We start from the raw sequence: 26,809 nt of genomic DNA, 5'->3' as shown, positions 1-26,809 counted from the left end.
ATCTCGAAACTGAAGTCGTGGGTTCGAATCTCACTCGTGAAACTTCTTCTCAACCGTCTTTGCGTTAAAAAAAAAATATATAAAAAAAACATCTATTCACAACTTTGAAGCCTCTTTCAATAATTACTTCATTTTGAAAATTCAATTTATTAAAATTTCTTTTCAACCGTCTTTGCATAAAAAATTTAAAATAATAATTAATAATTAACTAATAATAAATTAAATAAAAATACATATTTGTTATTATTTAATTGATAATCTATAGTTTCAAAGTACTGATGAATATGACTAGGAAAGCTTGTCGAAGGAAATGCTGGCTTCATCTTTTATCTTTTTTTAATATAAATTTGTGTTCATAGGAATGGTGAAAATTAAAAGTAGAAACTGTTTGAATTTTTTGAAAAATATAAATAAATTTTATCAATAGTGGTGTTTATGAAAAATATTAATAAAATCTGTAGTTTATCCTTTCTCTTATTTTTAAGGTGCTGGTGCGGGACTTGAGGTTTGGCCGTAGTATTCTCGTAATGGATAATTGTTGCTTATTTGTTATAGTTTAAAAATAATTTTTAATTTTGCACTTTTGTAAATGTTATTGGGGAGTTGGCAATAAAATGGAATGATGTCAATGAATCCGCTGGTACCTGAAGGCCGCTAGACCGATGCCCGAATCCGGACGGTGGCCGCTGTAAAGCCGGCGAACCTGAACGCGTGGAACCTCTGACTTGATCCGACACACTTGCTAGCGACTCGGACGGCACAGTCGTCTCCTTTGATTCCCGATTTCGGAACTGATCGTTTTGGAAAGGAGACCACCTTCCATTGGGAAATTGATGAAAATTCCACCGGCTCTCACGTCCATCGCCGCCGAGCCGCAGGAAGACGGCTAGCCAGCGGTTATCGCCATCATGCTGCATTAACGTCCGTGGAGTCGGAAGGAAAATCCTGCCAAGAGTCGAATACCGCTCACCTCGGAAATGGCCAAGCTGGTCGGAGTCTACGGCGAGAAGACGGAACTGCTCAAGCGGCAGCTGCCCCTCGTCGTCTACGAGAACGTCAAGGTAAGCTTCCATTGATTTCCCGACCGGCGTTAACATTGTCCATTACAGTTATATTCTACCTAACGCCAATTGGTCAAAGGGAAAGTCGTGGCCTACCTTTTACTACAATTCCACGAGATTCAATAAAAAAATCTTTACATTTCTAACGTTTATTCTTTCACACATAATAGAACAATCCATTTTCCGCACTATTACACTCATAGGGAAAAGTCTCAAAACGTACACTTGACTCTGATGACATGTAGCACATTTGAATTTATATCAACATTTCAGTCTAACTTCAAACACACAACACCAAAAGTGAGTGGGAATGAAGCAAGAAACCCCCAGCCAAGGAAGGAATCTGTATGTCAGTTGATCCTTGATGCACAAAGGTACACACGTATGTCAGCTCAAATCATGTATGTATATTGGCTACTCAGCATTCATCATTGCATAAACAACAGTGTATTTTAAGCCATTCCACATACTTGATCTGAACAGTGACTACAAACTTCACATGTTTTACATTGCTGTCATATCAGTTGCGCAGCTGTCAGAGCATTCAAATATGCAGAAATTAAAAAAATGAAGGAGTTCCTTGTAAGACAGCCACACTGCTGACATATCTCAGATGCTTTTGCACGGTAGGAATCACTATAAGAGACCATCTTAAGAGTATAAAGGTGACTCCAGTCATGCAGTAGAATGCCGATTGCTGCTGAATATTTGACAAGTCTCAAATGCTCATCTTGGCATTCGCCAAATAGCGTGCTTATGTATACACATATTCAGGATTTGTACAACAACCTAGTTTGTACAGAAACAGCAAATATGTATTTGCCATGTGAGACCTCAACTTGCTACCAATTGTGAGGGATAACGGTGAAACAGTCATTGCAGCAGCTGCGGTTACTGGTTTGTGTAGTGGTTACAAAATCTCACAGAGTACTGTTGCCCCGTCTTTTCAATGCATCCAAAACCTCGTTCTGATTTTTGAAGAATAGTGTTCCAAATTATTGGTTCAGCTGGATACAGATCGAGGAACTTGCGAAGGTTTCATTCCTAATTGACAGAAAACACTATGTTGTTCTTCCATTAATACATTTTTTACTAGTTAGGAATCATTTATTATTAAAAAATAAATAGCAGTAAATAGAATTATATACATACTTCGGGAAAATTTGAGAGGTGAGGTTGATATGGGAAGTTTGTGTTGGAGCGGATCGAAGACACGATAGCTCAAGTAGTAGAGCAGCGGCATATCCAGCCGAAGATCGTGGGTTCGAATCCCGCTCGTGACACAGACTTTTTTATCTTAACCAATACCTTTCATAAATATTAATTGATCGAAATATATACATACTTCTCATGTAGAAATGTGTGGTTAATCGATAATTATTCAGAATCGTGAGATGCGATCTGGTGTGATGTAGGTTTCAGAAAAACATTTTCTTTATCATGCCAACGTTTCTATCTTTAATGAGATCATCTTCAGGGCATTGTGCTATTCTTGCATGTCGTGTGGGCACTCTCAACACGACAGGCAAGAATGGCACAATTACACAGAAGACAAACACTTTGAGCCCTGAAGATGATCTCATTAAAGATCGAAACGTTGGCACGATAAAGAAAATGTTTTTCTGAAACCTATATACATACTGTTGATTGATGATTATAGTTGATATATCTACAGTACAATTGATTCCCAAATAAATGTGTGGATGTTTTGAATTCAGCTACTTCACAAATATTTGTGCACTTGTTTAGCAGATAAGAAAACTGACAATTAGCAGAGCAAGCCAAACATTGAATAATGTTGCTTGGCGATTAATCTCACATGTCCTGCATTTAATATCATAAATTCATCATAAGCCACCTTAACGTTTTTTGCATTATGGTAAACAACGGGATTCAAGCAATAAAAAAAAATTGTGAGATTGAAATTAAAGTTAATTAATTGAAAGTAAAGTTCAGTCTAATTTTCAAAGCGGACACTACTCAGGAATGGGATTGTAGCTGCTTATTAAAAGGGTCCATGTGGGATTTCCTCCTGAGGCCGGACACACTGAAGGAGGTGGCAAACTGGTAACGATCAAATTACATATTAAATATTAGGTATGATAAGAAAAAAGTAAACAATTAATTGAATTCAAATGAACTAATTTTCTTTTTTGATGGACCCCTTCTCTGTCATAAAGAATATTTTTTCACACTCATCTCAGAATAGTTTGTACAATCACAATAGCGAAAATTAAAACGGACAAGGAAGTCTGAAGGGGTTCATGTTGGTTGTGAGACCTCCAAAAATTGCAGTCCACAAATAAAACCTAAGTAATCTGTCATTCATGGAATCCTAAGTTGTTTCACTTTTTGTTGTCTGCTTATAAGAGACTTTTCCATTGAAAAATCTATAAATGTAAGGTTTGTGGTTGTTTTATTAGTATGTCCGGTTGGGGAAGTGCAACTAATTATAGAATATGTTAGTGGAAGCAGGAAGAGACTTATGGAAACAGATTTTATGGCGAGATAGGCAGACTCAATCCTTTTTTTTTTTAAAGATGGTTCCTACTCACAATAAGTACTTACTGTGAGTAGGAACTATCTTTTTTTTAAAAAGTATTGAACACCGCATTCACTCCATCATTCATTGTTTCTGCCTATTGCCTCAATGGGCATCTGACAGCCAAACACTCATCATAGCAGTGAACTTTAACACCATCTGATGGTGCTCGAATTTTGTTCTGAATTACATGATCAAATTAAATAAGTTGGACACCTTCTATTGAGTGGGTTCTCAGGAAATAGACTGGAAATAGAAGAGGGGATTCAAGAAATAGGGGTCCAAACTATTCTGTAGAATTATTAGTATGATTGTAGGTGAAAAGATGAGAGTGAGAAAACAGTAAGAATCTCTTGCTGGTCACATTCTACATAAAAATCTCAACATAAACTAATCTCAACAATTTAAAATTGAGTGCATGACTTTTTTTTTTAAATATCATCATTTAGGGATGATGGTGGAAGGTTGAGGCATTGACATTGCACCTCATTAAAGGTCAGACAGTAGAGGTCCCAGGTTCGAATCCAGCCCTAATTCATACCCAAATATACAACTTTTTTACCTAAAATACACTAGCACCTTGAGTTAAACTCGTAGTTGAAATACCCTGATTAAAAAAAAAGGCCTTGGGAAATTACCATTTACCTATAAATGCAAGTATAAACGATATTTGTTAATTGGTTTTTATAGAAGACCTCGTTGAAATTGATGTTGTTTTTAGCAAAATATCGCATTTTTGGAAATTTTATATTTTTTAGAGTGAGAATGTAAAGGTGAATTATCTTTTTCTATATTCTCGCTCTAAAAAATATAAAATTTCCAAAAATACGATATTTTGCTAAAAACTCCTTTTATTTATTTTCTATCGGGTTGTCCGGAAAATAATGCAGGATTTTAAGTTTTCATTAAAAAAAATCTATATAAAATATTCTGTTTACGTTTACAGGATTATAATCCTCTTCCAAATGATATTGTTTGTTTACCTCTGTAGCATTCCGCTACTTGGAAATAATTCAGTCATCCTTATAATGTCAAAGCGAGAATTTCGTACGATTTTCTTTTACGAGTTTAAACTCGGCCGAAGCGGAGCCCAAACGGCTAGAAACATTAACCAAGTCTGGGGCGAGGGTTGTGTTAATGAGTGCACTGTGCAAAGGTGGTTTAAAAAATTTCGGGAGGGAGATTTCAGCCTTGAAGATGAAGAAGGTCGTGGAAGGCCTTCCTCTCTTAATGATGATGTTCTGCGATCAGTGGTGGAAGAAAACCCCAAAACAACTGTTCGAGAACTTGCAGAGCAACTCAAAGTCAGTAAAACGACCGTCGCTGACCACCTCAAGGCGATTGGAAAAGTGAAAAAACTCGAAAATTGGGTTCCACACTCATTAAACGATCGCCAAAAAAATCAGCGCTTTGATGTTTGTGCATCACTTCTTTGTCGAAACAAAAATGACCCATTTCTGGCCAGAATTGTTACATGTGACGAAAAGTGGATTCTCTACGATAACACTAGACGTTCTGGACAGTGGCTCGACAAAGGAGAAGCTCCAATACATTTTCCAAAGCCCCCAACTCATCAAAAAAAGGTAATGGTTACGGTATGGTGGGCTTCATTTGGTTTAATACACTACAGCTTCTTAAATCCTGGCGAAACCATCAATGCTGAATCATACTGTAACCAAATTAATACCATGCATCAGAAATTGGCAGTAATGAAGCCCTCTTTGGTCAATCGGAAAGGGCCCATTTTGTTGCATGACAACGCTCGACCACATGTGTCACGTGTAACGTCACAAAAATTATTGGAGCTTGGCTATGAAACTTTGCCTCACCCACCCTACTCTCCGGACCTCTCGCCTACTGACTACCATTTTTTTAGACACCTGGACCACTACTTACAACACATAATATTCAAAAATCAAACGGAACTGGAAAATGCATTTATTGACTTTATCAATTCTAAAAATTCTGAATTCTACTCAGACGGAATTAATAAGTTACCAACACGTTGGGAGAAATGTATTGAGAGTATGGGAAATTATTTTGATTAAAGAACATTGCTTTAAAGTAACTAGTTTCTTTTTTTTTGTTTAATACCAAAATCCTGCATTATTTTCCGGACAACCCAATATTACAATTTTCAGTGTAAGCATATTTTTCATTATGTTTTGATATTTCGAATTATTTTATTGACAGTATCAGGATAATAATTTAAGAAATTTTTTGTACAATAAGCAAATTTAGAAGCATGATGATTTCATGCGTTGATCTGGGTAGAGGGGCAAATATTGGTATTTTGTTTTTGCCAATCTATTATTTTTAAACTAAACACTGTCATCAAAAAGGTTAGATAGGAAACCTTGTAAAAATAAAGTTCTATAAGGTTTAGTAGAGATAGTGGTAAGGTTGGCAAGTAGAACTTATGCAATTATTAGTACAATGTTAATCAAAGTTCATAGTTTTCTTTAACTGATAAAAAGCGTTCAGTCTCATATTTAAACTATGATTTTGTTGATTTATAATTTCATCGCGTAGAATAAAATTTTAATATTTGAAATTATACTTTTTTTAGATGGTAATGGATCTAAATTGGTTAGGCTGTCTATATGGCAATTCCATAGTCTGTCCAAAGGAAGTGGACAAATTTTTAGAAACCTTCAACACCCTAACAAGAGAGGAAATCCGTGAGGCATTTGTCGTGAACGAAAAAGATTTTTTTTCACTTTTGAAAGACACTGTTCCTTGTGTAGGCTGCCGAAGAAGGTGAGGTGATGGGTAATAACAGCATTGTCGCCAACACATAAACTATTAAATTGTTTCAGCGTGGAAAAACTGTATGAGCAACTGAAGCGGTCTGGTCACCCAACTCTAGAACCCCTAGTCATACAATCTAATGGAAATCTGGTCATACAGGAAAAGCATTTAGATTGGCCACTGAGGATTTGCAGCCTTCTCCATGAACACAGGTTTGCCGAGTGGAATTCCATAGTCTTTCATTTATTATTCCTTTACAAATTGGCTTAAATTATTTGTTGTATTTGCTTTGTTCCAAAATAACACAATTATTGTTAAAGCTTATCAAATTGCACTTACAAGCATTTTATACAGCTTACTTTTAGTAAACGTTCCTTCAAATTAATTTATGAAATGATTTTTAATTTCTGTTTCAGTGCGAAATTGACACAGTTGTTAGAAAGTCAGTTAAGATCAAAAAAAAGTCATAGGTGCATATTACATAGTCTAGAATATCATAGGATTGCCAGGCCTACCTGGAAAGAAGTCTGGGATTCGATGAGACCACAATGCCGAAAAGAGGTTCTCCTAATCCCATCGACAACATTGATGATTACACTTGAAAACTATCTACAAAAGCACAGGCACGTTTAATAAAATTATTCCATTTGCATTTTGCTAGTATTGAAGAGGCTGTGGTAGGCGAGACTGTTGGATCACATTCTCGATTCCCAGCGCTACTCCAGGAATTTGAAGTTGAAAATAGTGCATAGTCAAGTGCCGGGTTTGATAAATATATTGTTCAGGTTTTGTGGTGACTGCAGAACCAAAGTTCTCAAAGCATACTGGTTGCTTGTGGAAGAACCGGAGCCAACCAGAGAAAAGGGTTTCATCCCGGGGCTTTACAGTGGTATAAAGCGCTGCATGCCAGACAAACACCTGCATTTACCATCTAACACTGACTACGTGAGCTCCATTATTGCAAGAGCACAACCAGATGTGATGAGCAGGTAATAATTTTTGAAATATTATAATTTAAACTGGGAATAAAAATTACTCATTTATAAGTTTAGATTATAGGTAACACAATCAGATTTCCTGAGATTACACATTGTAAATTTAATGTAAGTTTTATAATGCTTGTTTTCTTGCTTTAATTAACAACAGTTTGTGCCTCAGAACTAGAATTCCTGTAACAGTGAACTCTCACCGAATTTTTTATATTAAACCAACATGGTTGACCAAAATGATAAAAATTATTTGGCAAATTATTGTCGCAATGCAGTAATAATTGTAGCTATTCTGTATGTTATAAAATGCAGGTATTTCATTAAAAATAAAAGGTAAAAGTTAAATTGTAAACTAGCAACTATAGTGAAACGTGTACATATGAATATGTATTACAAGAAAGAACAAATGGTCGTATTATTTTATACTGATGTCAATATTTGGATTCATTACCAAGTATATGGAAATGAAAACATTTGTGATTCAAAAAACAAATACATTTATAATAATAATATTTGCAAAATGATTTCTTATGTCATCAATCACTTTTATAATGGAAAATACAAAGTAGGTTTTCAGTGTGTAAATTTTCTTTTCTCAATGTGTCTCAACCGCCAATTTGTGGTGTGTAAATTGTGAAGTAAATTGTAATAATCTTTACTTACCTACCTTTTTGTTGTAAATTAATCATAGTATATTTTAATTGTTCTATTGTATACTTTACACAATCACAGCTTATGATAACACAAAAGATTCGCAAGAATAGTTTGAATTTCTGCTTAAGTGTTATTTAATTTAAACGTTTCTTTTTTGTTCATTTTTAAAATTCTGAAATTGTGTTTTAGCGGTGAAAGGCATGCCAAAACGTTGGAAGTCGCTCAGGGCGAGATTATCACCTGTCTAGGGTTGGTAGTGCACGAAAGGCTCAATCGAATACAGATGCGCATGAAAGAAGAAGAAACCACCTGCCAAGTGCTTGCAGCTGTGGCTGTAGATGCACTTAGCCGGAATTTCCAGGTACTGATAATACAGTAATTTTTGTACATTTGAGTATAAACCCCTACTGAGTGTAGATTCATGCATAAATATTCAGAATTAATTATAATGCAGTTCATATGCATTTTTTCTTCAATCAATAAATGCTAATTTTTATTTTATCTTTTTTAAAATATTAATGTATATTCAATTTATTATATGATTTTTCAAAATCAAAAATTTACGTCACAGGCAGGATTCGATCCCACAATTTGAGCTTGTTACTTAAATCGCCCATGCTACAAACTTCTCATTTTGATTCCCAGTTTATTCTAATTTTAAACAAACTGCAGCTTCATATAAAAGCAAATTTTATTAACATACATACATACATTTACATAATTTTTGAAATGAAAAATTCGTGACAGGTGGGATTCAAATCCATGATCTTTGGGTCTTCTGACACTTGAGCAACCATGATTTTGAATAAGAATTAAATTATGGATTGAACATAACCTTTTTGAGACTTAACGACACAAGGTATCTCATACAGGCAGTCCCTGGTCCTAGGGATGGTTCCCTTGTGGTTTTTCCCCGTTTAGGAGCCCTAGCTGGACACTCACAGCATCGATTGGGCTGAGGTTGTATCCAATGTGTAGCAGACCTCCTCAGTAGTGAATTGGAGACCTCATACACCCTTCCTTTCCCATACTCATCATCAACACACCACTCTTTTCTTCCTGTTTGGTTCACGATCTGGCCCCTTTCTCAAACTTGTGAAATTGTGGTACATCAGAAAATCATTCGGCTACAATATCTAAGTCTCATGGGGAATATCCTATTTTTCATTTACCTCTAGCCCTTTCCCAACCCTCTACCCTTCCCTACCATCTACCCTGTTATCTTTGATTTCTCACCCCTTGTTTGCCAAGTGGCCTGTTTTAATTTTACATGGTTTACAATGTAAATGACTTTTTAGTCAAATAAATTTTCATTTAAATAGTATTATTCAGAAATCGTGAGATGCGATCTGGTGAAATTAAATACTATTTTTTCTCTCTTTACATTTTGAATGGAATTGGTGCAACATGAAAGGATGAAGAGTGATTCAAAGTGTATGATTAAAAATTCAATACATAATACAAAATAAATCATGCTGGGGGAGTCTAGTAGGCAGGGGAACACATTTTAGTATTTGAAAATCAGTCCTGAAAAGGTTAAGCATGTAAAACTAATTACATTATAACTATTAATTCTTTTACAAAGTTGACTTATGCAGTCTGAGTTACCAGAGTAAATATGTTTTCTTTTATGGCGATTTGAACATTAAAAAATTTTCTAGCGTGCAGTAGATTCAAAGAGGGGCATAACAAAGTTAGAGCTTCTTTACAATGAAATTACCAAAGAGGAAATAGCAAAACAACAGAGGAAGGAGCAGAAAAAGTTAAAGAAAAAGAAAAGAAAGGAAAGAAAAGCATGTGAAACCAAAGCTGATCAGGTAACATTTGAAAATTCAATTTTCAGTGGTCCTTTTTGAAATAAAGAAATATACAATTTAATTAATTAAAATTAAAAATTGCTATTTAATTTTTTTGGAAACATTAATTTAAAAATAGTTATTGCACATACACACACACCTCATGAACCAATAAACAATAACAAATACAAATCTAAACGTACATTTAGTAACAATGCTTTTTAGTTATTTCTTACTTAATCTCGTTATTCTCATTGATATATTACTTAAAGCAAACATGGTTTTGTATAAAATGGGTTTTTGTATGATTTTCTTTTTTAAGGCAAATGAATTTTTGGACACCAGCTGTTCTGCAAGCTCTTGTGCTTTAGATGAAAACATTCCTCCATTGTGTTCTGCTGAAAATCCTAATGTTGAGGTACAAGCATTTACCCAAAAATTATATTAAAATAAAATTCTCAAATCTAGATGTCATGCATTTTCTTATTGGTAGTGAATTTGCCATAAATGTTAATAGTAATGTATAGTTATTTCAGTTTTGAAATTTTTCACTGTTTATTTTTGATCTTATACAATCATGCATGTTCACCTTTAACTCGAACTTTTTTAAGCCAAACTTTTGATAAAGGCCTTGTTTTCTTTTTAACAATCGCCATTTTATTCCAGTTAAATGTGAAAAAAGAGGACAGGAGTTGCTCTTGTGAATATGGCCACGATTGTGGTTATTCGAGTGGTAACAACAATGCCGGATCCTCTCCGAGCTCCCCTGAGGGATCAGAAGCCTGTGATGAATTCTGTAACGAAGGTATGCGCAAACCACACAATGATTTCTTTCAAATTCTTTTATTTTTTATTTTTTTAAACAGGTGTTTGCCATAGAAGCTTGAAATCGTCGGTGACACCAGAACCTGTGATACCTCCAAATAGGACATTTACATTGTCGCTGGAGCAAATGTTAGAGGTATGTTATTCATAATTTCACATTAGACATTTATTTTTGTTTTCTTTGAATGGAGTAATAATTAGTATGTGACTGCACATACAAAAAGCAATAAGTATCCTCAAAAACACCAACTCAATCTGTAATAGGCCCTAATATATCTTAACTTGTTCAGACCATGGTGCATTCTTTTAATTTTTATTACAATTGTTTCATCATATATAGTTTTTTGGATGAAGGACAGTGTGAAAAGAAGGGTAGGGGCAATGGTGGAGATTGAACCTGACTCCGGGATCTACGAGCTGAGAGATCATGCTGACCACTCAGCTACTGTGGGCTCTCACCATTTCTCTTTTGATGACATCTAATTTTTTAAAACATTCATGGTAGATAATTTCAGGAATCACCGTAGTCACTTACATGTTCCACTATTTCACCTTTGCCTACTTTTAAGCCATTAGGACTTCAGGGGGATTGCTTTTATGGTTTAATCGGTTTCCAGTTAAATAAGTTTGTAACCTTGACCCCCCCAGCTTTTTAATTGGATATCCCAGTATACACAATAGACTGTAAGACAATCCTGATCGTTTTGTTAACATATATAATTTTTGGTATGTTGTCTAAAAACAAGTCGACCTCTCTAAACCACCATGAATCCACTGACGTAGGACGCTTGATTTATTTTCTAAAGTTAAAAAGAAATGGCAGGGCCTCATAAGGTTTTGTTATCATGAGATCCAGTCATCCATGCTAAAGGTGTTAACTTTCTCAAACATATTAAAAGGGTCTCGTATAAATAAAATAAGGCACAAACCCATGACGTTCAACTAAAAATAAATTGCTGACTTCTTATTTATCATAAATTCTGGAGAGAATGTGTTATGAATATAATAGAAAATTTCACTTGTTTTTAGGAGACAGCCTCTTCAGATGAAGAGAGTTTCATACCCCTGGAGGATGTGAGGGCATTTCAGGCTCGTGACAATATTCCACAAAAACGAGAAGAACTGAGACAAACACTCAGAATGAGATTCGCTCAACTATGTGCCAACAACCAAAATTATTAAAAAAATATATAATAAATGGGAAATTATAGATATTGTAAGATTGTATTGTCCTAAGATCGAGGGTCGCACGCAGTCGACTTCCCGTTTTCCTCGATCGTCTAATTTACGGAATCGCAGAAAAGCAGTTCGATCAGATCTCCTTGCATCAAATCAAAGCATTTTATTTAGAGCTGAAATGTATAGTCCATTAGTGTGGACCACAAGATCTTTTATTTCAGTTTACAATTTTGAAAATAAAAATTTTTTAAACAAAAACATGAAATCTTTGGTAAATTAATTCTTTTTTGAAGAGTTATGTTATCTTATGGCTTTTGGTTTATTTTTTAATAAACAGGGATAATTTAATAATATTTCAACAGTATATGTAAATTATAAAATAACATGATGTAAGATATTGATGTATAGATATTCATTTGCTGGGAAAAAGCTTTGAACTACAAAGGACAGATTCTTACTCGGTATAATTTTATGTTTTAAATGTAAGTGCCTTTCTATTTCTTTACTGTTATAATTTAGTAAAACTCTTGATTGCATATTTATTACTATTTAAATTCCATTTAAAACATAAATGCCCTGCTTGTAATACAACTCATTTTTTTATAGTTACTTAAAAATAATTTTGTATTTTGTTTCTTATGATGTTGGCATGTAAATTTTTGTTTTAGATGTACTTGTTGGATATATAAATATATTTTGAATAATCACACATTGTGTTATTATATACTTCCATATTCTTTTACAAGACAGACGTATATATTTCTGTTGAGTAAGCGAGAATAACTACAAAAAGTGAATCTACATACTCAACCATTATTTTTATTATAAACTGTTGTCTTGTGAAAATAAAAATTCTGTATTTTATTTTATAATAGTTTTTTATATCCCTCCCCAAGATAAAAAATATTATAATGAAATATTTAAATGTTACATGTTATATTAAATAAATATTATTGTACATAATGAATAAAATATTTGTTCTGAAAGTATTTTTCATCTTCTTCAATCCCTTTTTTAAGTAAATATAACTTTTTTTAAAGAGGATGTTAACCCAGAGAAAGTAATTTTCACCAATTAATCAAACAACATGCTATTATAATTTATTAATTAGCTATAATCAATGTTAAATAAAGACAAATTATATTGTAAGCCAGTCCCTGTCTTAGAATAAGTTTTAGTTGTTAAGTAAGAAATAAAAAATAATATAAACGACCATAGAAAATAAGCGGTAAATCGGAAGGGTTAATCGCCCGGACAGGAACAATATGAAGCCCTACAAATTTGGGAAACAACTTTGCGATAGTTAAGCAATTGGTCGAAGGGTTTCACATCACAGATGAGGGCGACGTGACGTTCCTCACAACCTCAGGGGAATGTAGCTCTGCGATAATTACACAGTTGACCAAATAAATAAGAATGGGGGGGGTCGTGTCAACCAGGTGTGCGACACCCATCTACGCACCCAGTCCACCTATGTCATGGGGACTCCCATACTTTTGATTTTCCTTTCCACCTCTTCTCCGGTAGAGAAACTGGTATAAAAAGGGAAGATTTGGAATTCAAAAGTCAATCTAGACGAAGTGAGTCAAGCTCAAGGGCTCACACAGTCATCCGAAGTCTCACCTCAGGCAGTGAACAGTTGGCTCTAGTAGTCAATCCGGAAACAAAGCAGCCACACTCATCTCGGACTCAACAACAAGACTCAGCCAGCAAGGACCAGCGTCGCGACATATTGGATCAATTTGACGGCCAAGAAACTGTAAAGGCGCTGAGGACAATGATCATGTCATTGTCTGAGGTAAGTTCCTTTGCTAATAGACTCATCCCAGATTTAGAGTTGTGGCTGACATTTCAGTCTGTTAAAATAAATTTTGAAGAATGTACTCTCTGGAGAACCTCACCTTCCCCTATACAAGAATAAACAGCAATAAAGCGCTCATGCTGACTACTGTCTAATGATAGTCCCTAAAACCCAATGGTTTGTTCAATATAAAAAACATGCAAGAAATAAATTGGATTTTATTCTAATTTTTTTCTTTTGATTAAAAACTAGCCAAGAGCTAATGTATAAAAAATATTTCTTTATTCATTATGTACAATATAAAATAACTTGTAGTTACTTTTTAGTATTGAACTTTTAAAATATTTGGTGACTACAAAATGAAATTGCTTAAACAGAGAGATGCGTTAGTCCCTCCAAATCCGAATGAGTTTTTTAAAGCTATTCTTTTTTTGGTTGCCCATTCTTGTTTTGTATTCGGAACACAATTGATTTCATTTCCTTCGACGCACTTATCGTTCAAATTCAATGTGGGAGGTACTGTGCCATGTTGGCAAGCTAGTACGGTAAAAAGTGTTTCTAAATTTCCAGCAGCGCCTAGCAAATGCCCATGAGCGCCTTTTGTAGAAGAAACTTTCAAACAGTCCAAATTGTCTTTGAATATTTTTGATATCGCTTTTAACTCTATGGCATCTCCTAGAGGTGTGGAGGTCGCATGTGCGTTGATGTAAGAAATGTCAGCAGGTGAAGTCTTGGCGTCTGACAGGGCTCTTTTCATCGCAAGTACTGCACCCACCCCTTCTTCATGAGGGGCTGTCATATGTGAAGCATCGCCTGACAGTCCATACCCCAAGATTTCCCCATAAATGTGCGAACCCCGTTCCAAAGCGTGATTCATCTCTTCGAGTATTAAAATCGCAGCGCCTTCCCCCATTACGAACCCTTCTCGCTTTTGATCGAAGGGTCTAGACGCTTCGGAAGGGGTGTCGTTGAAGGACGTTGAAAGAGCGCGTAGGCGACAGAATCCTGCCATTGCGAGTGGATTGACACTCGCCTCGGTGCCGCCACAGACCATCACATCAGCCTGACCATTCTGGATAAATTTAAACGCATCACCAATGGCATGGCTACCTGTGGCGCAAGCTGTCGAAACGGTGTGGTTTGGCCCTCGGAAGCCGTATTTAATGCTAACTTGTCCAGCTGGCATGTTCGTTAAGATTTTAGGCACAAAGAACGGGCTTACTTTGCTGTAACCCGTCTTGAACGCAAACGCAGTTTCGTAAATGGAATTCAAGTCTGCCATGCCCATCCCGATGCAAACACCAGTCATCTCTTTCTTACTCTCCTCCTCTGGAAACCATCTTGCATCTTCTAAAGCTTCTGCGCTGCTCACTAAGGCGAAAATCGTTGCAAGGGACAAAGACCTCATGTCCGCTTTGTTGACGTATTTCAACACGTTTAACTGTTCAGGCCCTTCGCCCTGATTTACAAGGCCGGCGATTCTGCAAGGGATCTTTTCATAATCACCACCAGACAACTTCTTGATGCCGCTACCTCCAGAAATTAAATTGTTCCAGGACGACCTGACTGATATGCCCAACGGCGAAACAGTGCCCAAACCGGTAACGACCACACGCCGATTCATGGTATTTTAAAAAGAAAAGATGTATTAATGGTAAAAATCTAATAAATCATTACTCGAGGAAAAAATCAACTCTCAGTTAATATGTCCAACCATGAACCATGTCCACAACTCCACATAAGAAATGAATAAGCAGTATGCTACTCTTCACTATATACGACTGATAATACTGATAAAAATAAGACCATGCATGATAGCATGATTGGAGACGTTCCGGTCCGACTGACAATAGTAACATCGAATCGTTATGTGCATCGATAGATAGATACTGCTGTATTAACTTTATTTATTTTTATATTTATCTATTTTTTTATTTTTTGCGTCGGTGGCCGCAACGGTTTAGGCGTTGACACTGCGCTCATCACTGCAAGGTAAAGGTCCCGGGTTCGAATCCAGCTGCCCTGCATTCGAACCAGACACACTTACAAATGTGCTTTTTTTCAAAAACGCCGGCACCCCGAGGGTTCAAATAACCTCATAGTGACCGGTTGTTTCATAGTTTGTTGAAGTCGTGAGAAGCGGTCAAGAATGTGATAATTTAGAAAAACACCTTTTTTATTTTTTTGCCGACGTTTCGATCTTTATTCGGGTCATCTTCAAGGCATAAAACATGGTGCTCTTCTTGTGGTGTCATATTGGTTTTGTGACAACACTTTCACATAAAACCAATATGACGCCACAAGAAAGAATAGCACCACGCTTTATGTCTTGAAGATGACGAGAATAAAGATCGAAACCGGCAAAAAAATAAAAAAAATGTTTTTCTAACTATAAAACAACTGGTCACTAAGAAACACATATTCGCATATATCATGACTTAAGAAAATTTTATTCCCTCCGGAATACGCTGTATGAAATATTAGGAGACAACCAAGAAAATATTGACAAATTATTCAGCTTTTTAAAAGCAGCCTAATTTAATAAATAAAATATGATTACTATACTGATGACAAGAACAAGAATTAAATAAATTAATAAAAAGTAAATAAAATAACTGGCCTGGATGGATTGGCGCCCTAGGGCAAAATTCGGAAGGGAAATGACCTTTGGTTCCTTTCCCTTAAATTAAAAAAAAAATATGTGTCTAATCGTTTTTTCCTAAACATGTTTTCCCTATGGAAATTCTCGTATAGAAAATGTGAATACTTTAATGTATTTACAAATTTACGACAAGAGATTTTTTTCTCAAGTTTATAAAATATGTTCAGTGTTTTTATTTTAAAATTTCTTTTAAAATAGAAGAAAGCGCTTTTAAAAAGGCGGCAGTGGCGGAGGGAATTGGCAGGCGGAAGTCGACTTTAGCGAAACAGGAAGCGGCCGTACTGTTCACCGTTCAGTCTCAGTCTGTTCTCAATCTCTACGTTCTAGTACGCCACCGTGTTTCACTAGGTTAACGCTTTCTTCATCGAGGGAGCCGGCTTTTTTTTTAACTTTCAGAAATGAGCGGTCTCGGCTTTATAAAGAACGCTTTAAAGCTCTCCGTTCTCAAATCGGCCAACAACGCCATCCGCCCCGGCAAACAATGGACGAGGAACGCGTGGCGGTTTTCTCCGGCCGGCAACCGGCTTTTCAACAATCCGGTCGGCCTGAAAAATAGCGATTGCACGTGCATCGTGAGGAACGCGAGCACAAAAGGTGAGAATAACAAACCTTAAAACGTGCCTGAGCTTACACGTGATACTATTAACCTCCATTCGTTTGTGTTTATTTTATTGGATGACTTCTTTTAACGACTAAAATTGTTCCTAAGGTAGTGGTTTCGTTCGGTCGAAAGCTACTGCTCCCAAAGTTTTGGAGTTAACACCAGGTAATGACAGTGATAAGTTTGATTGGTCTGTTTTTTTCTTCTCGCTTCTGTGAAATTGAATGCACAACTGCATGGTTCTTTATAGTCGATTGCATGCCTTAACCCTTTACCCTTGGAGGGAGGAGTAAAAAATACACAATACAGACTGTTACTTCTTACACTATTAACTAAACACTATTAGTTTTAATTAATATCTTTAAAAATATATGTAGTTCTGTAGTTTTCGTTTGTGATCCTTCTTCCGAGTCCTTGACAAAACTAGATGCACAGTGATAGGCAGATTGGGAAAAGATCGTACTGTTCTACTTTTCTCGTTGATGTTGCGCCGTGTTACATTCAGTAGTGGACCTGTGTGTACTTAAAGCTAGTAACACTCGTAGACGCAAAATTGTGCGACTGTATATAGACAAATCGCTGATTTTGACTAGACTGTGGCGAAACAAAATCTAGATGACCTTTGTCACGCGTCCAAATCTGCACAACTCGGTTAACTAGTCTCTGTGATAACATGACAATTGAGATAGTGGCCTGCGGCTTTGATGCTTGTTCAGTTTTAATTTTTGATCAAAGGAAAATTAATCGTAAACGTTGTTGGACAAGGAACATTTTAAAAGACGATTAATTTGGATTGATTCTTTTAGGAAAAATTAGAAGGTAGTTCAGGTTTCAGAAATTTTACCCGGCTAACCACTGTGTATTTTGAAAATTTGATACTTTGGTATCAATACTCAAAATACTTATGGTTGGAAATAAAATATTCAAGAATGAAACAAGATTCAGAGCAGCAGTTCGAGCTCACTGAGGGAAATGTTGCGCAACATTTCTCAAGTTTTCCATCTGAGCTGTGAGACCATAGACTTGCGATTTTTTCTACAGGTAGTTGCAGAACAAGCAATTTCTTCCTGATTTGTCTGTAGACAATCGCAAGAACTTAGTCTGTAGACACGAGTTGCGCGATTTTGTCTACGACTGTGTACTAGCCTTTACAGAAGTTAGTACTAACACATAATGAAGAGAATAATCAACAACTACAAATCAACACTTACACCATCTACCATCACAAATAACACTACATCAGTTTTATCAAACACAGACAAACCATATCCATTCCATGTTTATGGCCTACCACACAAATTAAACTCATTTCTTTCTTCTAATAAATTTAAAATAGCCTTCAAAAATTATTCACACTCTTTTTTGCAAAATTAATACCAGTGACAAATAAGTCTGATGTAATTTACAAAATCAATTGTACAAATTGTCCGGCAGCATACATTGGAATTATATCACAATATCTGGATAAGAAGACCCACCATTTTGAACACCAACACAATTTCGATTTCAACAATCCAAAACTATTAAACACAGAACAAAACAAACATAAATGTAATTTTTTAGGTTGGTTTACATCAACAGAGATAAACTCGGCATCAATTACAGATATAAACACAGCCGCAGCTATGCTAAAGGTTGCTCCAGACTTGCGGTATTCGCTGAATGCCAGTTGCCGTCAATATTTGCCAAGTCTCGAGATGCTCTTCTTGACATTTGCCAAATGGCGACTTTACATGTACACACATGCGGGGTTTGTATAACCACCCTATTTGAGTCCCCAATTTACTACCAATCATGATAGACAACAGTGAAACTGCGGTGTAGTGGCTACAAACTCAGAGCACTGTTGGCCCATCTAACTTTCGATCGGTTTCCATGCATTGATTTTTGTGATTTAGAAGAGAAGTGTTCGAAATTATTGGTTCAGCTTGATCAAGGAACTCCAAGACTTAAGTTGGACCAATCCATTCCTAACCTACAGAAACAACGCTATGTTGTTCTGTAGTATTAATGCATCTTTACTAGTTATGAATTGTTTATTATTAAAAAATAAATAGCAATAAATAGAAGTAAATAATAACTGTTGATTGATGATTACAGTTGATTTACTTACAGTACAATTGATTCCCAATTGTGTGGATGCTTCAATTTCGGCTACTTCACGAATATTCTTGCACTTTGAAGTGGATACAAAACTGATGATTAGCTGAGCAAGGCGAGCACCGAATATTGTTGCCGGAGGATAACTGAGAATTACTGAGCTCCTATCCCCCTTTGCTTAATATTCGGCAAATCCTGTTGCCCTCCATAATATAAATTAAATATCAATAACATATTTATAACACACAAAACAGAATGTAACATAAATAATAATCATTTCACTCGACACATCAAACAATTCTTCATAATCCAAATTTCCAAAAATTTGTCTCTGCTTTCCCTAATAATCTTGACTATTATTGTATTGAATGGCTAACCAGGCTTGAACGACCATTACCTCTTGTTTTCCATTGTCGGTCCCTAAATCATTTTATAAATTCAAACTCTTATGTTATATGGATTTGTTTAGTTTAAACATTGTTTATAAATCCCAGCCCTGAGGATGAACTCAATAAAGATCAAAACGGCACAATAAAGGAAATGTTTTTCTAGCCCACATCACACCATGACCGCATCTCACGATATCAAAATAATCATTAATTAACGGTCACTAAATATTACACATTCTTACACAAGGTCTTGATTGGCACAAAAACTCTTATGGCATATCATATTGCTGAAACATGCCTTGTCTGAAAAAACTTGGTACATTGTCTGGCCAATGATTGGAAATGAATGAAAAAAAATGTTGATCATCCTACACACCTCTACAAAGGCATCTTACAATATGAACCTCCATACACGGGTCGATGCAACTTTTGTCACAACTCTACTTCCTGTGCAAGTAGGCAGGCAACCACGGGTCAACACCATTTGGATCCATTCTCGACTTAATTGTCATGCAACTTGGATTCGACTTGTACGACCTGCGGTGTACTGCTATAGTCGATTGAGTTGCGTGTTTCGGGTTAGTTTCCCATGGGGTTGTCAAACATCAAATTTGTACAGGAAGTGGAAAAGCATCCTGAATTGTTCAATAACACCCTCTTTACTTATTTTAGAAATTATTACAACTTTCTATATTTAATGATGATATTAGAAACTTCTGAATGAACAAAAAGTAAATAAAGATAATGCATAATGTACATATATACATATATAATAAAGAAAGGAGGTACTAGCTACATTACAGTGTAGTCACTTAAAAATTAAAAACAGTAGTTATATTTAATTTAATACAGACAAACTACAACAAATTTAATTTAAAATTTAGCCATTTAAAAACAGTAGTTCCATTCCCAGTAATTCCATTGGGCCACATAATAATGGGATAAATATTCTCTTTAAGCATTTGCAGTTGAATTTGCCATTAGGCATAAATCACTTGGGATAAGAGGATCAGGTTCCAATATTTGTTGAGTGTATTGTTTATCTTTTTATCTAACGTAGTTGTGAAGTAAAATAAAAACTGCTTTAATCATGTCATTAATCTTATTCAGGTCCAAAGCATCGTATCAGATTATTGGGTACTTGAATTTTTCTGCCAACATGCCAAAAGTGCATTCAATTGTTTTTCTTCTGCCACTTAGTAATTGATTGCACAGATGTACCCGTTCTTTTCTTCACCTCATTTTCATTGATGGTACCAGTAGAACATGACAATATCCTCTTCATCACACCACATTTAAAAAAATCCTGTGGTGAGAACTCTCCTGGCAAGACAAGAGTAGACTGAACAAAAATTGACTCCAGTTTGGACACCCTTCAGGCTTAGATAGAGCCGAGTTACATCGTATTCGAGGAGGGCCTATCTTTTCTTCCGTAATCTACGTTGGTATAAAATTGTACAGCGAAAGGAATTGCCATTCCGGCTCTTCTTGTCTGGTCTGCACCAAATCACTAGTTTCTTCTCTGTGCGTCGTCTCCTTCAGTCTTCAGGGGAACTGACTCGTAGAAGAAGGGATCACCTGATTAAGGATAGGCTATGCGAGGTTGACACAGACCCAAATATTTTTCCCTCCCGAAATTTTAAAACCATCTCTGAATGGTGCTCTCACACACACTGCCATTGCCCCAGAAGGACAGATTCACCAATTCATATCGTTTTTGTTGCAACGTGAGGGTGAAGTTCTGTCATATGGTCAATTATATTTTATACACTCCTCCAAAGCTGTGGATGTGCGTTCGGACGCCTAGAAAATATAACCTAGAGCGCCCAGTTTTGAGAGTCCTTGGTGGCATTTCGGCAAAAAAAACCTTACGCAGGAGCAAACAGGATTATTGCATCTGAAACATGCGAGATGAAAGGTTTAACATGAAAACCTGCATTATTTTCCAGACAACCAAATAAAAATGGTGACTTCATATACTTAATTATTTTGTTATCACAAATATTTTTTTAATTTGCATATCAAACCTAAGTGATAGTTGGTCTGGCAAAGGATTTTTTTTTTTAAGCAGTTTAACTACTTTTTTACATAGAATTTGATAATGAAAGCGAATTGATATTGAACCTGGTTTATATTGCACGCTTTTAGTTTGCTTCTAGATAGGCTTATAAATTTGAAAGTTTTTATTTTTGTCTACTCGCTCAGTGTGTTACATTAAAATATTTATTTATTTTTTTAAATTGCTATCTGAACATAATATACATTGAGCAAATAGTTTAGTTATAAACAAATCTCTAATAAGTTCATTAGATTTTGTGGTCCGATTGACCAAATAACATCTTTCAGTTAATTAATCTTTATGTAAGGTATTGGCTGAGATAAAAAAGTCTGTGTCACGAGCGGGATTTGAACCCACGACCTTTGGCTAAATACGCCGCTGCTCTACCACTTGAGCTATCGTGACTTCGATCCACTCGGACACCAACTTCCCATCTCAACCCACTCTTTCCAATTTTTCTTCCTTTTTGCCATTTTTCAAATGCCATTTTTTTTTCTTAATAAGTACATTGGAGAATGTAATAAGATCGATCCATTTCTTAACTCTATACAAAATTGATTTTTACAAATTAGAAATACATTTTAGTGTTTGTTTTATTTTAGTTTATATATAGTTACGTTTGGTATAGCCCGTTTTTAGCACAGTTGGAGTTGAAGGCAGTAATAAGCAAACCGCAATATTGTCCTCCATACTGTTTGTTCTTGACCTGGCAGACCAGGGGGTAGTAGGGAGAGGAACCAACCAGTGCTGAAACTCTATTATTTTTATTTAATTTGGGGGGGGGGGGTTAAAGTCAATTCGGTGGGTTAGATAGAAGGTCACGAGGCCATCATCGTTTTAAACGACGTGGAGGATTGTAAGGATGAAATGTTGAGGAAAGAGTTAGGGCTAGTGGGTTAGGGTGAAAATATTTTATTAAAACCTTAATCATATCTTAATTATAATATTAGACTAAACACATTTTTACCTTACTGTTATAGTTTTTTCTGCTTCTAAAAGCTTAAGTTGTGTGAGAAATGAATTTTTTTTTTTAATTTACAATATGTCAGTGTTAATGGGTGACCTTGGTAGCTGAGTGAATAGGCATCAGCCTTGTCTGTATACAAATGGCCCGCTAAAGTGGTGACCAATCCCTGGATAATCTTGGGCCATCTGTATACATCCACACACTGAGTGGGCCATTGGGTTTTAACTCGGGGTTGGAATTAACTACGCACCTCATATATGCGCTCCCTTTGATATGAGAGGAAAAATCACATCCAAAGCCACAAAGCCATCCCTCGTGTTATGACAGTTGGTCGCCGGGTACCTGGGGCTCAGTGGAGATTTTTTTCTGTGGCCGCTTCGTCTCCAAAAGGGAAATGATCGAGCGCCATACTGTTTTACCATTTTTTTAAAAATTTATTTTGTTCCTTTAGGAAAACAGTGAAACCCTCGGGGTGAAATAACAAGATAACAAATAAAATATTAAAAAAACACAAAAAANAAAAAAAAAAAAAAAAAAAAAAACCAAAAAAAACAAGAAAGTAAAATATTAATGTCCTCTGTATTATGAATAAGATTAAAAAAAAAAATTAAAATAAATAAAACAAGTCTTTTCAGAATTAAAACAAAAAAACAAAACTGTCCAGAAACCAATCTTACAATATAACTTAAAAGCTCGAACCTTGTGTACGTCCTTTTTCTCGTCGTTCCAGAATGGTTCTCCCCTCGCACACACGAACCCTCCACTCCATGACGATGAGAAAAGTCCCAAAATAATAAAATAATACACTGTCACGTTCCTTTTTACTTTTTTCTGCTTTGCTCGTCCACACCGACCAGTCTCAGCTCGAGGCCTCCTTGTTCACTCCCGTCGGGCCCACCTCGCCAGCGTCCCCTGGCTGGGCTTCCTTTAGCTTCCAAATGCCACCCACGCGTCTTCGGCCTCTTGCAGACCTCGCTCAATCTTGACGAGGGCACCCCGCCTCTGCCCGAGTCTGGTCACACCAGTGCAAAAACAAAAAAATTTTTTTTCTCTCATGTTCACTTGTAACACTCGCCACTACCATCACACCATTGGCCACTGACGCCAAACTATCCACATAATGTGTGGTTTTTAGTTAATGTTAGTTAATGTGTAGTTTGTTAATGATTATTGGAGATGGTGAGATGTGGTGTGATGTAGGTTTTAGAAAAACATTTTCTTTAATGTGCCAACATTTCGATCTCTATTGAGATCATCTTCAGGGCTCAAAGTGTTTGTTTTCTGTGTAGATGTGTCATTCTTATGTGTCGTGTCTTATGTGTAGTGTGAGTGCCCAACTTGAGACACAAGAATGACGTTGGCACAACAAAGAAATTTTTTTTCAAAAACCTACATCAACACCAGACGCATCTCACTACCTCCAAATAATTATCAACACAATGGTGTGTCCTGTAGTGGCCGAGGATGGGCATTGTTTAGAAGGGCCTTTAGATTCCCAATGCTTGTAATTTTTTTTAAATGCCTCACTCATGTCACTCATAGGTGGATGTTTTAAGCATATCATGTGTGACATTAGAATATTAAGAAAGGAACTACAAACAGATCCAGTTAAATTATTTTCAGCAACATTTATCTTATAGTAGTGGAATTAAAAGTTTGATGAGAATCGTTTTATTTATAAAAATATTAAAGTAACAAAATACAATTCTCAAGTCACATTTACTTGAACTACAGTTTTATTTTGTTTTTTTGTACTTTTCAGGTGAAAAGGAATTAGCAGATTTCTTAAATGAAGAAATATCTGCAGAGAAAAAACTACAAAAAGCTAAATTACTTCCATCAGAGTTCGATGGGTTTAAAGTTAAAACTGAAGGTGCAGAAGTTACCCTATACAAGGAAGTTGGAAATGAAGTGTACGTATAACATGACGAAAATATAAAATTGCAATTGATTAATAACAAAATTTGTAGAATTGAAGTTAATTTCAATGTAAACCACTCCGTCGACATGGATGTCGAGCCTGATGTCGATCCTTCAATGGATAAACCAGAAATGGGCGAAATGAAATCCAGGCCGACTTTCGAAGTAGAACTTAAACGGGGAGGAAAGACACTTGGATTTACTTGCTCTATCGTCTCTCCGTCTGCAACATCACATCAACAACAAGAAACTGGTTATAGTAAGACTCGGTAATATTTTGTTGAATCCTATTTGTTTTCAATTGAATTTTTCATTACAGATGATTTATTTTCAATCGATGAAGTAGTTATGTATGACGGTGAATGGAAAGAATCCAATTATGCAGTTTCTGGTGAAGTAATCGATGGAGTGAGTTTAATCTTATCTATGATTTTTGGTTTAATTATTTTTGACATATGCTGGTAATAACTTTTGACTTTTAAAATTACAGACTCTCTACGACCTTCTCATGAATATGCTAGAAGACAAAGGAATCAGCAATGAGTTTGTCGAAAAACTAACAGAATTCAGTACAGCTTACGAGCACAAGAGTTATATTAGTTTGTTAGAAAATGTACAACAGTTTGTTTCAGAAAAGTAAAAGTCTCTGTAGTTGTCCTATTCCAATAATGCATTTCATTTTTGAAGAATAAGTTAGATTTAAAATATAGACTGTTTTGTAAATAATTGTAAACTTTTTCCTTCTAATTTTTTATTTCTATTTTTCCTTTTTATATTTTAGTTAAAGTGTTAGATGAGTCAAAATAATAAAATTCAATTGTTATCTGCCAAGCTTTTGCCTTATTAGGTCATCATCAGAGCAAAACAATCTTAAAGATGTCTGCAAATGGACATAATTAATGGTTATGTCAATAAATGGTTTCTATTGTATTTGCAACTTACGAATCTGAAAAAATATTGGTATTCCGACAATTCTCAGATGAACCTCTTAGATTTTATGGATTATAGTGACAAAAAAGCAGAATAAATAATACAAGACAATTATGACATAGAATTGGTGAAGATGATGAAGATGTGCATGTAAAGTCAGACTGCTTTTTTTATCGGAAAACATGACACATGCAATTCTACTGCTTTGCCCCATAAAACTCGAGCAAAAAATAGAAAAATACCATGTCTCACCAGAGTTATCTACTGAGTTTAATATATTTTGTCTTTTATCACAGCAGTGATTGATGATACAGTGCTTTACACTAACAACTGTACTAATGTCAATAAAACAAGTGTATTCTTTACAGGAGCCTGGAAGCAAGTTTGGGTTAAAGAAATATTGAGAACTACTATCTACTGTACTATTATCACAATTTTATTATACATCTACGTATGTACAGGGTGCTTGAATAGGACGAAAGAAGAGCCCTTTCTGTGGTGTGGTGTCTTTAGGGGCAGCGTGCCAGGTTGGTCTCCACATCTCTAGGTCCTCGGTGTCGGATTCGAAAGCTAAGAAAACAAGGGAGGGGGTATTCCACTATTCAAAACCAAACAAGCTCTATGTTCTTGGGTCTATATTTCATTCTCCCACTCCTGAGGGGTTTTGGCACGAACCACTCTCAACCAGTCCGACTTCCAAAAAGGTAGTCACGGTCACGACAATGTCAGGTTCCATCCTATAGTTGAATTTTCTGTAGGACGGTAAAAAATGTGGTGTCATTGAGCTCCGCTCATGAAACGTGATGTGGTGGATGCAAGCTTTGATCTCAAAGCTTCTCTATCCTAGGCTGTCTTGACTGAGACTTGAATGCTGCCATACGTTGCACAGCAAAGCACAGATTAGTGAGAACTTAGGATTGTAAACATAGCACCTACCCTTCATATAACACCATCTTCATGTCTTTTGGCCTGCTACTTTGACCATCATGGTGTATACACGTTTAACAGAGTTTGTAAGTGAGGTTATGCTCAGATAACTCAATAGTTATGTTGGTTTTATGTACCTAGTGACACATATTTTCATAAGGCAATAATATGCTCCAAGACTCCAAGCCCAGATTAAGCTAGTGACAGCATACAGGATGCTTTCATGATGGCATCTTGGGCTTTTGGTTTGGATGGTTTGCCAAAGCAGGTCATATATCAACTGAGTTGTAATGTCAGTAACAGGTTTTTTTCTCTTTTAGCAACTTCAGGACTTGATAACAGTTTTTATGAATGCAGAAATTTGTTGACAGATCTCTTCAAACGTGACATTGTAATTATTGTCCATTACGGTTTACGATTTTTTGAAGTCCACCAAGTTGGAAAAATGAAAAATGTACATAACTTTGGCACCTGTGAGGGGAGTTAATTAGTTGAGTTTAAAATTGTAGCTTAAAGCCAGAAACACACCCGATGCTACGCCATGCGGCGCTACCCAACGCAAATCAAAACTCCGATTTTCCATAAGGCTGCATTACCCCAGTGCACATCTATCCGATGCTCTGCGATCCCCACTGTCCAGATTTTCGTCGGGTCGC

General features: G+C 35.9%; 3 protein-coding genes across 6 annotated transcripts; 2 read left to right on the top strand and 1 right to left on the bottom strand.

Annotated features, from left to right (window-relative positions):
• The first annotated feature begins 529 nt into the window (after positions 1-529).
• On the top strand, positions 530-12,010 carry LOC106661558 (gametogenetin-binding protein 2-like). The gene is made up of 11 exons (XM_014385053.2): positions 530-1,061; positions 6,173-6,363; positions 6,423-6,566; positions 6,771-6,977; positions 7,140-7,343; positions 8,187-8,358; positions 9,659-9,814; positions 10,116-10,211; positions 10,460-10,598; positions 10,660-10,754; positions 11,648-12,010. The coding sequence occupies exons 1-11, from the start codon at positions 978-980 to the stop codon at positions 11,798-11,800; spliced, it is 1,641 nt and encodes a 546-aa protein (XP_014240539.1). The 5' UTR covers positions 530-977; the 3' UTR covers positions 11,801-12,010.
• Positions 12,011-13,873: 1,863 nt separating this feature from the next.
• On the bottom strand, positions 13,874-15,435 carry LOC106661635 (3-oxoacyl-[acyl-carrier-protein] synthase, mitochondrial). Its single transcript, XM_014385167.2, has one exon. The coding sequence runs from the start codon at positions 15,220-15,222 to the stop codon at positions 13,951-13,953; it is 1,272 nt and encodes a 423-aa protein (XP_014240653.1). The 5' UTR covers positions 15,223-15,435; the 3' UTR covers positions 13,874-13,950.
• A 1,086-nt stretch (positions 15,436-16,521) lies between these two features.
• Positions 16,522-25,029, top strand: LOC106661622 (complement component 1 Q subcomponent-binding protein, mitochondrial). Of its 4 annotated transcripts, none has more exons than XM_014385147.2 (6): positions 16,522-16,854; positions 16,970-17,026; positions 24,139-24,289; positions 24,347-24,549; positions 24,616-24,704; positions 24,787-25,029. In XM_014385147.2, the coding sequence occupies exons 1-6, from the start codon at positions 16,659-16,661 to the stop codon at positions 24,934-24,936; spliced, it is 846 nt and encodes a 281-aa protein (XP_014240633.1). In that variant the 5' UTR covers positions 16,522-16,658; the 3' UTR covers positions 24,937-25,029. The 4 variants fall into 4 exon arrangements, with proteins under 4 accessions (XP_014240633.1, XP_014240636.1, XP_014240635.1 ...); XM_014385146.2 differs by having other exon boundaries at positions 16,524-16,854; positions 24,347-24,555; XM_014385150.2 differs by lacking the exon at positions 16,970-17,026 and having other exon boundaries at positions 16,523-16,854.
• The last annotated feature ends 1,780 nt before the right edge of the window (positions 25,030-26,809 follow it).

This window comes from Cimex lectularius, unplaced genomic scaffold (assembly GCF_000648675.2).
Source record: "Cimex lectularius strain Harlan isolate CLEC.00 unplaced genomic scaffold, Clec_2.1 scaffold217, whole genome shotgun sequence".
NCBI lineage: Eukaryota > Metazoa > Arthropoda > Insecta > Hemiptera > Cimicidae > Cimex > Cimex lectularius.
The sequence above is the reverse complement of the archived record's forward strand: the minus strand, read 5'-3'. Positions and strand labels throughout refer to the sequence as shown.